The 15,141-nt window shown below is 41.0% G+C and overlaps 1 protein-coding gene across 4 annotated transcripts in view; it reads left to right on the plus strand.

Moving 5' to 3' along the window:
- Positions 1 to 15,141, plus strand: part of ascc3 (activating signal cointegrator 1 complex subunit 3) — a 368,031-nt gene that overhangs the window by 298,487 nt on the left and 54,403 nt on the right. For all 4 annotated transcript variants that reach the window (XM_008432857.3, XM_008432855.2, XM_081597178.1 and 1 more), the window contains 8 exons: positions 6,168 to 6,266; positions 6,349 to 6,517; positions 11,185 to 11,405; positions 11,694 to 11,779; positions 11,891 to 12,057; positions 12,232 to 12,377; positions 13,401 to 13,521; positions 13,786 to 13,928. In XM_008432857.3, the coding sequence (XP_008431079.2) occupies positions 6,168 to 6,266; positions 6,349 to 6,517; positions 11,185 to 11,405; positions 11,694 to 11,779; positions 11,891 to 12,057; positions 12,232 to 12,377; positions 13,401 to 13,521; positions 13,786 to 13,928 (1,152 nt within the window). The remainder of the gene's footprint in view (positions 1 to 6,167; positions 6,267 to 6,348; positions 6,518 to 11,184; positions 11,406 to 11,693; positions 11,780 to 11,890; positions 12,058 to 12,231; positions 12,378 to 13,400; positions 13,522 to 13,785; positions 13,929 to 15,141) is intronic.

Here is a 15,141-nt window from a genome sequence, read left to right on the forward strand (position 1 = left end):
GCGCGCCTTGTGCTTGGTTACTTCTTGCTTGTTGCTCCTTGGTCAGTGTTCACAGTTGAGCGTTGTTTACCATTAAAGCATCACCTTAATTGCCATGTTTAATGGGGTAGACAATGGTGATTTCTGACATGGGCAATATGGGCAAATGCCCTGGGCATTATCTTTTTAGGGATGGCATGAGATCTCTGTGAATTGTGGCACAGAAATGGAAGCAAAGCAGAATGAAGAATTTGAATTGATAATTATATTGGTTAAATTTATTTCAGGTCAAAGTTTTAATATCTAGCTGTTTTTATGGGAATGTGGATCTTTCAGATCAAATTAAGAAGCTATTTTGGTCATTTCGCATTTTATTGTGTTATGTAGCTTTGGCACTGGTCTTGGTCTTGTCTCGATCTCGATGCACTGTGGACTTGGTCTTGAATTGGTCATGGGTTAGGTGGTCTTAACTACAACATTACCTGATACATCAGAAACTGACTCAGTCAGTGTGAGAACAGTTCTCCAGTTCAAGAATGCTCAGCAGCACTCTAAAGTGAAGCTATATGCTTTTCCTCATTGCCTCATACAAAAGATTTGAACAAGAAATTAAATAGAGAGCTGTAATTCTTTTTTACCCACTTTGACAACATTTATAAATTTCCCACTGCATGTAACACACCCCTCCTGTTTAAAGCTCTGTCATTTGTGTAGTACTTGGTCATAGAAACTAATTGTTAGCAGATTTCAAAGGATGAATTATGCTGTGAATCCAGGGAGACAACAGCTGCTGCATTTGAGCGTTTCATTTCAGGGTTTTTCCTGAAACACTCCACTCAATATTTACACAACTATTTAATAACCCAAGCAGCACAGCATGGCCACATTCATTCTGCTTCTATCTTTGTTATTTTTTCCGCCCTGGAATCTCCATCTGTGCTTGAGAGCCTGAATGCCTGCAGCCCTCGCCAAGATGTCTCACCTCAGTGGTCAGACTGGCCACTGGTGAATCGGGACAAGCTTGGCGCAAACATTGTAATGAAATCTGAGGGAAACAGGAAGCCTATTGTAGTGGGGCTGAATATGAAGTTGAATGTTTATGTCCGATTAGCAATGCATGCTCTAATCATGGGAGACTGGTAATGGAACACTGTCTGGCTTAGCTGTGATCCAGCTGCAGAGCCAGGACACATGTCCTAACACATGAGCCCTTCTCCCTGAAGGCACCCTGAAAACAGACCACACACAGACACTGTGTGTGACACTGTGTCTCTACACCAGTCTCATTCTTTCTCGTCTGTATCAGTCAAGATGGTAATCATAAGGCCGTCTTGTTTAAAGTGCGTAACACAAATATTCATTCCCATTGATTTGCATTTTGTCACATAAATCTAATATATTTTCTTGTTCCCTTTTTATGTGTTGGATAGTTCAGAAGTAAAAAGAAAATTAAAGTTGCAAGCGGCGTTGGAGGCCCTCGCAGCAAAGCGCCGCTCCGGCCTATAGCCACCGCGTGGTCCCAGCACCACCTCCCACCAGCCACCGCTGACGCTCTGACGGAGCATCCGAACCCGCCCGCCTTGAATAACTGAGTGTGTCATGTTTGGCATTGCTCACAGACGATGCACAAAAATCTGTTGCAGATCGGCTGATGCAGCGAGGATATACAGCTGTTTGATTAACCTAGGGGGCGCAGTGGAGTCATGTTATGGTGCAATGCTATTAGGCTCTTTAGAGGTTCACTATAGTCAAAAAAAGAATGATGGAAATCGCATGAAGCCTGTTTGATTTAGAGACTATCGTAGACTTGGCGGGCATTGCTATTTGTTAATAAGCCACGCCCATAAGCTTTTCAGCTAACAGCCAACATTCACAGAGTTCATCATCATGTAATTTTATATCAATTTGCACAGAATTTAACCCATTTCAATAATAGAGTAAAAGTAAGACATCTAGCAGAAAAAAAAGTGACTTCCCTTTGGAGGGGGATGTGGCTAAGGTGATGTCATCAATTGACCATGTGAATGGGATCAAGGTTGGTTAATAATGAGACATGGAAAGTCTCATGCAGTTGTCACTTTGCCTGTAGAAGTTATTGCATTTTAATATTTCATGGCACAAAGCCAAAGTTTGACACTTAGCCACGCCCACATGCTTTTATGTACGAGAATTCTTTTGATAAGTTTTTATCTTCAATGTCTCAAGAGTGTGCTGAGTGAGTTTGAAGTCCATCTCAAAAACTGTAGTAGGAGTTCGATCAGATGCAACATCTATGAAAATCAGGAAATGGCGGATTTGACCCAACATGCCCGACTTCCTGTTGGGTTTGGACCATGGCTCCAAGAGACTTTTTTGTACATCCTGACAAGCCACACATGTGTACCAAGTTTCATAATTCTAGGTTAAAGCATGGCTTGGGGCTGATTATTTAAAATCTTATAGGGGGCGCTGTTGAGACATTAGGCCACACCCACCAAATATTACACTGGATTCGTGTCTGGAGTTGGATAGGGATCCATTCCAGTGAGTTTGGTGGAGCTGGACTGAAAATTGTGGAATTCAGAGCCAAACGTACGGCACCAGCGTGACAGGTCAATTCGCCACGCCGCCACGCTCACCTGCAGCATCCAAAACAAACGGGGTTGGAAACCATAACACACCAACATGTCTTCTGTGGACACAGTTTCATGTTGATTAGGTCAAAGGGGTCAGATAGCGACCGTTGACAGTAAAACATGACACTTCCTGTTCTCAGGGGGCGTGGCTTTGGTGATCTCAAAATTACACGATTGGGTCTTGTAGGGCACGCAAAGGTGTTCACACACAGAAAGTTTGGCTGTGAGTTTCTTTGTAGGAGATATAACAGTTTCTTATTTCTTGGTGAGTCGGTGAACTTTGACCCCTGGTATCACCCCTTCAGCATGCATGTATTTGGATGGTTTTGATAACTTTGAATCGGGCATGCCTTATGAACCAACTGAACTAGTTTGAAGCCGATCCATTGAAAGCCCCAGGAGGAGTTATCAAATGCGAAGGCTACAAACGGCCAAAATGGGGTTAAATTCGCAACTTCAATCCAAAATAGCCGACTTCCTGTCATTCTTGCGCTATGACAATAATTGTAAATTCTGAGTGTCTTGGGGAGTTCTACAAGTGTACCAAATTTCAAGTCTCTACGATGAAGTAAGTGAATAGGAAAGGGTCTTTTGAAATGTTCTAGGGGGCGCTGTTGAGCTGTTTCTTTAGCGATTTTTGCGTAGACCTTAAAATACGTACATTTTTCACAGTTTCTATGGGCCCACCAATTTTGGTGAGGTTTTTGAATATGTTAAACCCCCAAAAAAGCCAATTCATTTGTCAGGAGAAAAAAAAAAAACATTTGAAAAACAATAGGCCTTTACAGCGCTTAGCTGCTCGGGCCTAATAAACAGTACAATTACAATAGGCCTTCGCAGCGCTTAGCTGCTCGGGCCTAATAAACAGTACAATTACAATAGGTCTTAGCAGCGCTTAGCTGCTCGGGCCTAATAAACATTTGAAAAACAATAGGCCTTCGCCAGCGCTTCGCTGCTCGGGCCTAATTATGTGGACTTTGAATTCCATGACATTTGTCAGTGGCTCCATCATTATGGAGTTGTTTTTACCAGCTTTGTACATCTAGACCAGGCATCTCCAGCCAACCATCAGGGTCTACTGTCTACTTCAGCACATCTGAATCAAATTAATGGCTCGTTATCAGGCCTTTGCCAAATTTTATGGCATGCTGAAGAAGTAACTCAGTGACTCATCTTTGCAATGAAAAATGTTCATCACTTCATATTCCAGGTATTCCTCAAAAAACACTTTACTTGTATCACGCAATTCCAATTTTTAAATTGACCTTTTATACATTTTAAGAAATAGCATGTTTTATATCACTACCTTTTTCTTCCATGAGTGGGTCAAAAATGGCCCGCAGACATTTTCTATTGAATTTAATGGAAATCTTTGTTTCTTACCATCTGTGACTGTCAGGAAAGCATTTTTTGTGAACCGTACACACTGAGTCCTAAGTGTTACCCCTAAGTAATAATAATTACACAGCAAGAATTTTTACAAATAATTATTATCTTTGTTTTTACCTCATAAATGTGTGTGTGCGCGCGTGTGTGCGCGTGGGTGTGTGTGAATACTGACAGTGTTATTGTCACGAATCAACCTTCTTTGAAGGTAGCTAACACTAGTTATCAAACCAGGCTAGCTAACATTACTGCGTGTACTTTATTGCGCATGTGTATTATTTGTGTGTGCGCGTCTGCATGTGTTTCTGTGGAGAAAACCAAAAGAGAGAATGTATTGAATGACATGCAAAACCTGTTGATCAATGTATTCAAAGTTCTTTCTTTTATCTTCTCAATAAATAAACTAAAAATTCATAGCTATATAAATAAATGAATAAATCCAAATGAGCTGGAAAGGAATAGAGTGCCTTCTCCGGGTCAGGAGGGTCGTCCTGCCCCAAGTGGAGGATTTTAAGTATTTCGGGATCTTGTTCACCAATGAGGGAAAAATGGAGTGGGAGGTCGACAGGCGAATTGGTGCAGCGTCTGCAGTGAAGCGGGCGTTGTACCGGTCTGTTGTGGTGAAGAGAGTGCAGAGTCAAAAAGCGAAGCTCTTGATTTACCGGTCGATCTATGTTCCTACCCTCATCTATGGTCATGAGCTTTGGGTCATGTCCGAAAGAACAAGGTCACAGATGCAAGCGGCCGAAATTTATTTTCCCTGAGGGATTTTGGGATTTCCCTTAGAGATAGGGTGAGGTGTTCAGTCATCCGGGAGGGACTCAAAATAAAGCCGCTGCTTCTTCACGTCGAGAGGAGCCAGCTGAGGTGGCTCGGGCAACTGGTTAGAATGCCTCCTGGACGCCTCCCTGGTGAGGTGTTCTGGACCCCCTCTCACCGGGAGGAGGCCCAGAGGCAGACCCAGGACACCCCAGTGTTCCTTCCTGAGCTAGTTAAGCTTGTTAGTGTCATGAAGGCGTCCTCCTGCTCTCTGGACATGTTATCATTGCTTTTTTGAGATCATTGGTTGTAAAGTTCTGAACATAGTAAATGTTTCTTTAAGTTCTGTTTGTTTGAAGAGTGATGTCATCTATCCACTCTTAAAAAAGTTTAATTTAGATTCTTCTTTGTTTAGCCGTTACAGAGCCACCTCTAAACTCAAAGATTCTTGAGAAGGTTGCGGCCAGGCAGTTAACTGCTGCTGTGGATCATCACAGTATTCTGGACCAGTTTTAGTCAGGGCTTCATAAATCACATTCAACTGAAACTGAAACAGCTCTTCTTAGATTCTCCATTGATATGTTGATGCACAGTGATTCAGGAAAATATTCTGTGCTGCTTATGTTAAACCTGACGTCATCTGACCCTAATAGAGAGGCTGAGAGGTTGGGCTGTTATACCAGCTTCTGCTTTAAAATTGTTGTCCTCTTACTTGTCTGATAGATCAACTTTCTTTACATACGTACAGATCCCACTCTCTGTCCTGTTCATTTTGGCAGGACAGAGAGGGCTCTTTTTTGGGACTATTGTTTCTGCTCTATCTGCTCCCTTTTTCGTTCAATGGTTTTATCTTTTTAGCATATTTCCCATCATTTTTATGTTGTATATTTCTTTTCGAGTTCTTTAATGAAGTCTAATAAACTGCACATTTGACTAAACTGTCTGTATTCAATTAAAAAATGGATGACTGAAAGTTTTCTTCTGCTAAATGAAGAGAAAACCAGTGTTTTCCAGCATGGTCCTCAAAGCACACTGCCCTGCATGTTTTAGGTGTTTCCTTGGTGATTTCAATTAACAGGTATTTGCTGAGCTGCAATCAGCTGAATGAGGCACATTGAGAAATCAAAAAACATGCAGGGTAGTTTGCCTTGAGGACCAGGGTTGGGAAACAATACTGTGACCAATACCTGCTGTTTGTCCCTCATACAAAATGAAAAACTAAAGAAGACAGATCCTTCTCTTTGGTGGCACCCAAGACTTTTGAATTCCCTTCCTCTGACTTTCAGATCAGCAGAGTGTAAGTTTAAGGCCAGCAAAAAACGTATCTTTTTTAATCTGCCTTTGCTTCACTTTGGTTTGTGTATTTTGTTTGTTGAAGCATTTTGTGATTCTTATCTTGATAGGTGTTATGTTTTACTTATACTTCAGGTCCACGGGTCTGTGGGTGAGCCATGGTGGTTGTGGGTGGAAGACTCCATCAATGATCACATCTACCACTCTGAGTACTTCCTCCTGCAGAAGAAACAGGTTGGTTTTTGTTTTGGACCTTAGCTAAATTAAGGATGGAGTGTGTAATTTTTAATGACTTGTATGTTGGTTCTTTATGTAGGTGGTAACCAAAGAGCCTCTGCACATAGTATTCACCATTCCCATCTTTGAGCCGTTACCTTCCCAGTACTACATTAAGGCAGTTTCGGACCGCTGGCTTGGAGCCGAGGCTGTGTGCATCATCAACTTCCAGAACCTCATTCTACCTGAGCGACATCCCCCACACACTGGTACACACAAGCAAACACACACACAATGTTCGACCAAATTCAAGAAAGCCACTGGATTTATTATTGCAAGCAGAAAACCTCCCACATGAGAAGTACTCCACTTTTTCTTGTGCCGTAATTTCTGCACTAAGCCATTACTTTATTGACACACTTTGAACACAGTCAGTTAAAGCAGGGGTTTCCTTGCCTTGTCTAGGTCCTTCACCTCTCAGATGCATCCTGGCTCCAAAACAGCTGAATCAAATGACTGAATTGCCTCTTGAATGAGTCATTTATTTGTTCAGCTGTGTTGGAGAAAGGATGCATCTAAAACTAGAGGACAGTAGATCTCGAGGACCAGGGTTGATGATGTAGCTAATATGTGGACTGCCAACGAGTTTCCAAAGGCTGGACTTCTGCATGATGAAGAGGATGGCATAAGCTCAAGAGCGAATTTGCCTCTAGATCAGTGGTTCTTAACCTGGGTTTGATCGAACTCCAGGGGTTCGATGAGTCGGTCTCAGGGGTTCGGCGGAGCCTCTGCCACGGAGGTAAAGACACACTTCTGTAAAGTTGTGATGACGCCCACCACTTTGCCATCACTTGCTGCAGAGGATCACGTTACATTGCTTAGCCAATCAGTGTTGCGGAGGAGCACTGATTGAAGGAGCTCCACTCTCAGCATGGATTTGAACTTGTGTCTTTAATTACTTCAGCAAAGCTCAGTTTTTACCAAATTCTGTAGCTTTCGGTGTACTTCTAAATCTTCTCCTTAGTCGCATCTTTTCTGGGTTGCTACTGCCTCTAGTGGTGTGGAGGTGGTAACACAACTAATATAATTACATTACTAAATCAGAATACCTCAAAGTCTTTATTATTTATTATTAATTTTTCATTCTCTTAAGAATATAGAGCTAATTAAATGATCTAAACAAGACCTTAAAGTGATTCCAGTTTCTCTCGATGGCCAACCTGTTGAAATTGTGGCAAATTTTAAATACCTTGGATTGTTCCGGGACAGTCAGCTCAACTTTGCTGAAAACACTGACTATATTTTGAAGAACTGTTCTCAGAGACTCTACCTTTTAAGAAGACTTAGTGATCTTGGGGTGACCCAACTAGGCTCTAGTTGGGTCACCCCTATGTCTTGAATTTGGGGGGAAAAAAAATATATTTTATTTATCACTACAGAAGGGTTCAGTGAATGTGCATATGAAACTGGTGGTTTCGGTACCCCAAAAAAAGTTAAGAATCACTGTTCTAGACGAAAGTGACATTAAGAGTTACAAGAAACAGACTGAGTAAGTGGGAGACAAAGTAATCTGAGGTTGTTCAGGTCCAACACTGAAGAAGATGATTTTTTTTAGTTTTAGTTCAAGTGGACAGGAAGAAGATGGTTGTCTATAGCTGCGTTTCCATTACAAATGCGCACAAATTGTTGTCTATTTTCTGCCAATGTCGAAAAACACAATTCCAGTGTTCCCACTAAATAAGAAATTAAGTTAAAATAACGTGAATAAGTTAGTTCACACGACACATCATTAAAATATATGGCAGTAAGAAATGTTAACACTTACATGAATATATTCTTAATTCAGCGCCGGCACTTGCGCACATCATCTAGAAGCCATCAGAGGAGACATCAACGTCTTATTCAGGCATTGGCATGACAAGCAGCTATGTATGCAGCACTTTGGGGAAACTGTAGTCACCGATTTTACAGGAGAGTCATGCATTCGGCATGTTGGAATGACGTACAACTTATCAACTGTGTGATGCTGTGAGAGCTTTGGTGGAGCAGCTGCACACTTTCCAAAAAATTTAACAAACTACAAACCATCATCATCCTAACACTTCCTGTTGTCTTCTTCATCATTTTTGCCAGAAGTAACATCCGACTGTTGATGTAAAATGTGAAAAAAGTGTTTTCTTTTTATCAAAAAACATGTTTGTTTTATATATATATATATATATATATATATATATATAAGAGGTGTGCCGATCGATCGGCCACTGATCATAATTGGCCGATTTCCGTGAAAAAGTGTATGATTGGTGATCGCCGATCACGGTCTCTTGTTGCCGATCACACAAACCGATCACCTGCATCTCATTTCGCAGCCTGCCTGTGCAGCTGGTCTCCTCTTTCCTTCACACTGCGCAAACGCGCAGCAACAAATCCTAAGCGATGTGGAACTATAACGCACTGAGTGAATGGGGAAGTTTGCGTGTTGCGGCGGAAAATTGAAGCACGTCAAAATGCATCAACGCAACGAATCTTATATGGCATAAAAACAATGCCATACTTGACGGAGTTTGGCTACATCGAGGCTCACTGCAGTAAAAAAGACATATGGAGGATCAGATAGCAGGCAAAGCAGCGCACAGCTACAAACACTCACCCGGATTAGCATGACGGTCAGAAAGCTAAACAAATAACCCGCAAAATTATTTAAGTCTTCGAGTCTTTGAGCTGCGATCTGTTTCTGTTCTTGCTGTTGAACCGCTGTTACACGCTACAGGTAGTAATATTTGACAGACGGAGCGTCGCTTCTGCTCCACCTGGTAGTGACTCTCACACCGAACCTCTGCTTAAAGCTGCAGCATCTAACTTAAAAAAATACATTTTACATATGTATTAAAACTTTCGCTGTACTAACATGAGACAGATAATCTCTAAAAAAATAATCGATCTCCTCCCAGTTCTGCATAATTACTCCGCTCAGTCAGAAACAGCCAATCAGAACTAGCAGTAATCAGCTAGCCGCCATGCTAACAGGAAGTTTACATTCAGTAACTCAGGATTGTTTATTGTAATGGAACCTGTATTTGCCTTTGAATGTTAAGTTTTATACCGGAATTTTTTTGGCAATGTTGAGAGGTCAGTGATTCTTGAGAATAGGGACAAAACAGGTCCTATGGATAAAGCACACAATTTGAATAAAATATACACAAAATATAATTTTTTTCAAATATCTGACTAAACTAACCTGGGTCATGTGAGCACAACAATGTATATTTTCCTGGTGTTTGCTGAATATTTTTTATTTTAAACATTGTAGTCGGTGGTAAAAGCCCTGGTCCAGGAGCAGAACTCAATATAGTATAATAGCTTAAAACAAATAAAGAAATACTAAAAATATATTTTGTCCCTATTCTCAAGAATCACTGAGTTTTTATTTTTTCTCTTTGCATTATTTAGCCTCTTCGGAGCCTTTATATGTTATCAGTCTGTTAAAGATAGTATTATCAATAGCAGTACAATTTGCACAATGCCTGTTTTGTTTAGTTTTCTTCTTGTAAAAATTTATTTAAAAAAAGTTTTTGTCTAAATTAAGGTGAATTCATGGTTCCTTTTTCCACATAATGTAAACGGTAGTGTTTATGATTTTTAAAAAATTATTATTATGTGATCGGCCCTCATGGGTGATCGGTTTCGGTATCGGCAGGAAAAAACCTGATCGGCACATCTCTAATATATATATATAGGGTAAGGGTTAGGGTTACAAGCAAACAAATAATAATAATTTTTTTTTTTTTTTTTGCTTGTGTCCACAAAGCAAATGTATTCATGTTACACCTGCATTTTATTTACAAGTTTGGTCTATATATGTGCAATTTTGTTTTCTTTTTAAAGTTATTAGGTGTGGCTTTTATTCAGGTGCACTCAATTGTCTAGAAATTAGGGTATTTTCCAAGTAACCAAGTTTTTAAGATAGTGCATTGGAGTTTAAGTGCTTTAAGTAAATAGCAATGCAAGTTTTCTATTGTAAAGTTTTGACATACAGTGCATGCTGTTCTTGGAAAAAATAGATGTTGCTGTGTTTAGAAAGCCCACCTCATTTGCATTGTTTAATAAATGGTTGAAATGTGGCTTAAAATGTGTAACAGTTCATAATAACCTGGATGGTCATATGTGAAGCCTGATGTTTAAAGAATTCATCTAACATTGGACTCTTCTTAGGGGTGGGAGAAGGAAATAGTAGGGTGATTCGGCAAAATATACATTTTATGAGCTGAGAGATTGCTTCCCTGTTTTCACAGGACGTCAACCATCAGCGATCAGTGCTGTGATTATATTAAAGAGACATGTTTGTTTTGAAAGGTTTTGTTGAATGTACTGTGTAATGAATGTGAGCTTTTATATCCTCCACACATCTCTTTAAACCCAGCAGCATTATTGTGGTCAGTTTGTGGTTCCTGTCACAGGTAGACCGTGCAGTTTAGGCTCAGAAGACAGCTGCATTACTGCACATGATGAGGTCAACTTGCTTCTCCCAATGGAAGAGGTCTTGAAGAATCTTGATGTACAGCAGCTCATTTAAAAAAAAAAAAAGGAGTGGATAATTTTGCCACATGAAGTTAAAATTATCTATTGTCCAATTAAATTTCTGTTATTTCCGATTAACTTGATTTGACGATTTGGTTAAGCTAATATAGTTTTAGTTTGTGTACAACTGATGAATTACAAAGTAAATGTAAAGTTGTAGCTGTATTGTTGTATTGTGTGCAGGGTTGATCTCGAATCTTCAGTATAATTCCTGTCTTGGTTAGGATATCTCTACACGCTCTGTTCTGTGACACTCTGTGTCTAGATATATTTGCTGTCATGCATGGCTCTTTGTTGCAACAGTAACCGGGTGGATATGTTGGATTTCATTCTGGTTTTCCTCTTTTATTCTGCTCAGAACTTCTGGACCTGCAGCCATTGCCTGTGACAGCTCTGGGGAACCAAGAGTTTGAGAGTTTATACAAGTTCACTCATTTTAATCCCATCCAGACACAGATCTTCCACACACTGTACCACACTGACACCAATGTGCTGCTGGGGGCACCAACAGGCTCTGGGAAAACCATTGCAGCCGAGCTTGCCATGTTCCGGGTCTTCAGCAAGTATCCCTCCTCTAAGGTTAGACTGACTGAGGCTCTTTTTGCTTTGTGTGTGTTTTTGCATCAGTTCTAATTGAGTTTATTGGATGTCTTCACTGTCACATTGATTCTGGAAACAATGTAGAAGTACTTTGCAAATATTTAGCAATACGGGAAGCTGGGTTTTATTTTCTGTAAACTTTGACTTTCTCACATGTTTTTCTGTATTAATCAAAACAGAAGTTTCGCATACATAAGGTGTAATTTTTTGATGGCTCAGCTTATCAAGTCATTCCTGACCTTTTTTTTCTTAATTGTTGCCATTTAGGTTGTCTACATTGCCCCTTTAAAAGCTTTGGTGAGAGAGAGAATTGAGGACTGGAAGATCAGGATTGAAGAAAAACTGGGGAAAAAGTAAGTGACACTCCTCATAGAAAAGCTCCACCTCTCAGGAGTTGTGATAAGATGGTAAGTTTACCAGTTTTGCAGAGCTGTCATTCTTTTTCCTGTTTCTTGTGTGTGAAGAGTAGTAGAGCTGACTGGTGACGTTACTCCAGATATGAGAGCTATTGCACAAGCTGACCTCATTGTCACCACACCAGAGAAGTGGGATGGAGTGAGCAGAAGTTGGCAGAACAGGAGCTATGTTCAGAAAGTAGCCATTCTCATCATAGATGAGATCCACCTGCTGGGTAGGTGTCACTCTGTGTTATGTGGTTATGAAAAGCAGCATATACATCCAGATGACCTCTCTGAGAGTGTTTATTACCTCTAAAGAGCTATGATGAGGTAGAGATAAATAAACTACATTTTCTGACACATTCTCTGCTGCTGACATGCGTATGTAAATTGAACTGTGTGTCCAGGTGAGGACAGAGGCCCTGTGTTGGAGGTAATTGTGTCCAGGACTAACTTCATCTCCTCTCACACTGCAAAGGCAGTGAGAGTGGTTGGTCTGTCCACAGCTCTGGCCAATGCTCGGGACCTCGCTGACTGGCTGGGAATTCAACAGGTGAACTGTAAAAAACACATGGTCTGTCTGAACTAGTGTTTAAATGAGTAAATATCAGAATGTTGGAGTGCTTGTGAATGCAGCACAATGTCCTATGTGAGTTATTGATTATAACATCATCCCTGACTTGTGGATTTAAGTGGTGCAAGGGGTATCAAACAGCAGCACCATTTAATAATAGTGTTACATGATTAAACAGCTCTGGTTTAACAGATAGGGTGAGAAGCTCGGTCATCCGGGAGGGACTCAGAGTAGAGCAGCTGCTCCTCCACATCGAGAGGAGCCAGTTGAGGTGGCTCGGGCATCTGGTCAGGATGCCTCCTGGACGCCTCCCTGGTGAGGTGTTCCGGGCACGTCCCACCGAGAGGAGGCCTCGGGGAAGACCCAGGACACGCTGGAGGGACTATGTCTCTCGGCTGTCCTGGGAACGCCTTGGGATTCCTCCGGAGGAGCTGGAAGAAGTGGCTGGGGAGAGGGAAGTCTGGGCCTCCCTTCTGAAGCTGCTGCCCCCGCGACCCGACCCCGGATAAGCGGAAAAAAATGGAAAAAATTGATTTTTAATTTGTATCTCAGAAGTATTAGGTTTAGGGCTAAATTAGATTGAAGAACCTAAAGAACTCACTTGTGTTACAGGGCTGGATCCACTATTATTTTTAAAGTCTCTTACTTATTTCTGCAGAGCACAATAAGTGTGTTATCCTCGTGTTTGCTCAGAATCACAGAAAGGTCCAGTTCCAGTAACCCCAGAGGAATGTGTGCCATCCATAAATCTGGCTGCTTCGCTGCTGCTGGGATGGAAGCTGCCCAGCCCACTCCATCGCTCTCATGCATTTCTAGACATTCAGGATAGAACACACCAGAATACCAGATCCAGTTAGTCAGGCACATCACAGGTTAAAGAAAAGGCCACCAGTGTCCTGCTGCTTTCATGCCACAGCCAGAGGGAGCCTCAGTTTTCCAGCTGCTCTCATTCATTTTCTATTTTTTTCCCTTTTGTCCATTTTCCCTGGTGCTGTCTAACAGGTGGGGTTGTTTAACTTCCGTCCATCTGTGCGTCCTGTCCCACTGGAAGTTCACATTCATGGTTTCCCAGGACAACACTACTGTCCCCGAATGGCCAGCATGAACAAACCCACTTTCCAAGGTCCAGCTGCACATTCACATTCATGTCTTCATACAGTCATAAGCAGTCGTCTTCTGTGTCAGATACTGTGAGATCAGGTTCTAAAGGTTTTTAAGCAAAAAGATTTGTCTAACATTTAGCATTACAGAGAAAACAGCTGCTGAGATAGAAAGCATCAACATATGTATGTTTTTATCATAAATTATGTGTTGGATGTGGGACTTGAAAATTCCTATTCAATCCTAAGAAGTATTAGCCAATATATTTCTGAACATTTCTTTGTAGCAATACGCAGTCATTCACCTGCCAAGCCAGTGTTGATTTTTGTGTCATCAAGAAGACAAACCCGTCTGACTGCCCTGGACCTGATTGCCTATCTGGCCACAGAGGACAACCCCAAGCAGTGGCTGCACCAAGATGAGAGAATGGTATGTTGACACCCTGTCCTGTTTCCAAACCGCAGTAATCAGCCTTCATTCAGAGAAAAGATTACAGATTTGTTCCAACTACCAGCATCGTATCTGAAGATCTGATCACACTGGGCCGGCCAGCTAGGCTGATTACTTGAAGGCTTATAACTTTTTTGTAGCTTTAATTTGGCAAACCTTCACAATAAAAACCTTATCAACGTAGTAAAGATAAGTACATGCATCAAAAACACAACAGTCTGACTTCAGGCTGTGGCTTAAACTTGCTGAACAGGGATAACTACAACCTGAGTTTATTGGTGAGTTTGTGATTAAAAATGGCAAATATTATACTGCTGTTGCTAATAAGTATCATTGGTGTTGATATCTAAATGTTCAGAGTAAGCTTTTTTTTAAAGTTGTTTTGTTTGTTTTAAAATGCTCTTTAACAAATTAAATAGTTTTGAATTAGACCAACAGTTTGAAACAGTGTGCTTCGTGTCTTCGGAATGGCATTTGGGACAGTTGGCAAAGGTGTGCCAACTCATGAGAAAATCTTGAGAAATTGTATTTGCCTTTCCTGTTGCATGCTTTTTTTCTGCAAGAGCTACACTTTTATATTTTTATACAATTGGGATTTTTATAATATAGTAGAAATATTTTCTTTATTATCCTTCAGTGGGGAAATTCAGATGTAACAACAGCACTGTGGTAGGTTTACACAGATAAAAAAAATATTAAAATAATAACTAGAATAATGTACTGTACAGTAAGGACAAGATTATGACATAAAAATAATGTGCAGTTATCAGAAATAGTGTACAATTTTCTTTCCTCTAAACTAGCGGTTCTCAACGTGGGCGGTACCGCCCCCCAGGGGGCGTTCAGAGGACTGCAGGGGGCGCTGGCAGACATTTTTACAAAAGGGGGGCGCTGGGATGCCTTTGGGGGGTGTTTGGTCGAAGGTAAACCTTACCCCTTAAATCCACAACAATACCAGTTTAGACTGAGCAACATTGTAAAACTGTATTGTGTAACATTAAACCATGCTTGGCTGCAACTGTATCGATGGCAGCTCTTCTTCTATTCAGTGTTTGTAGCTTCATGGCGCAGCTCCGTATCAGTTCAGCGTTACACCGGCTGATGACGCTGCTGTGATTCACTTTGTCTGGTATTTATGTAGCTACATACGTTTTGGCAGTTCTGTGATCATGTCAAAGCAGCAATTTATATT

Source organism: Poecilia reticulata, chromosome 16 (genome assembly GCF_904066995.2).
Source record: "Poecilia reticulata chromosome 16, P_reticulata-male-v2, whole genome shotgun sequence".
Classification (NCBI taxonomy): domain Eukaryota; kingdom Metazoa; phylum Chordata; class Actinopteri; order Cyprinodontiformes; family Poeciliidae; genus Poecilia; species Poecilia reticulata.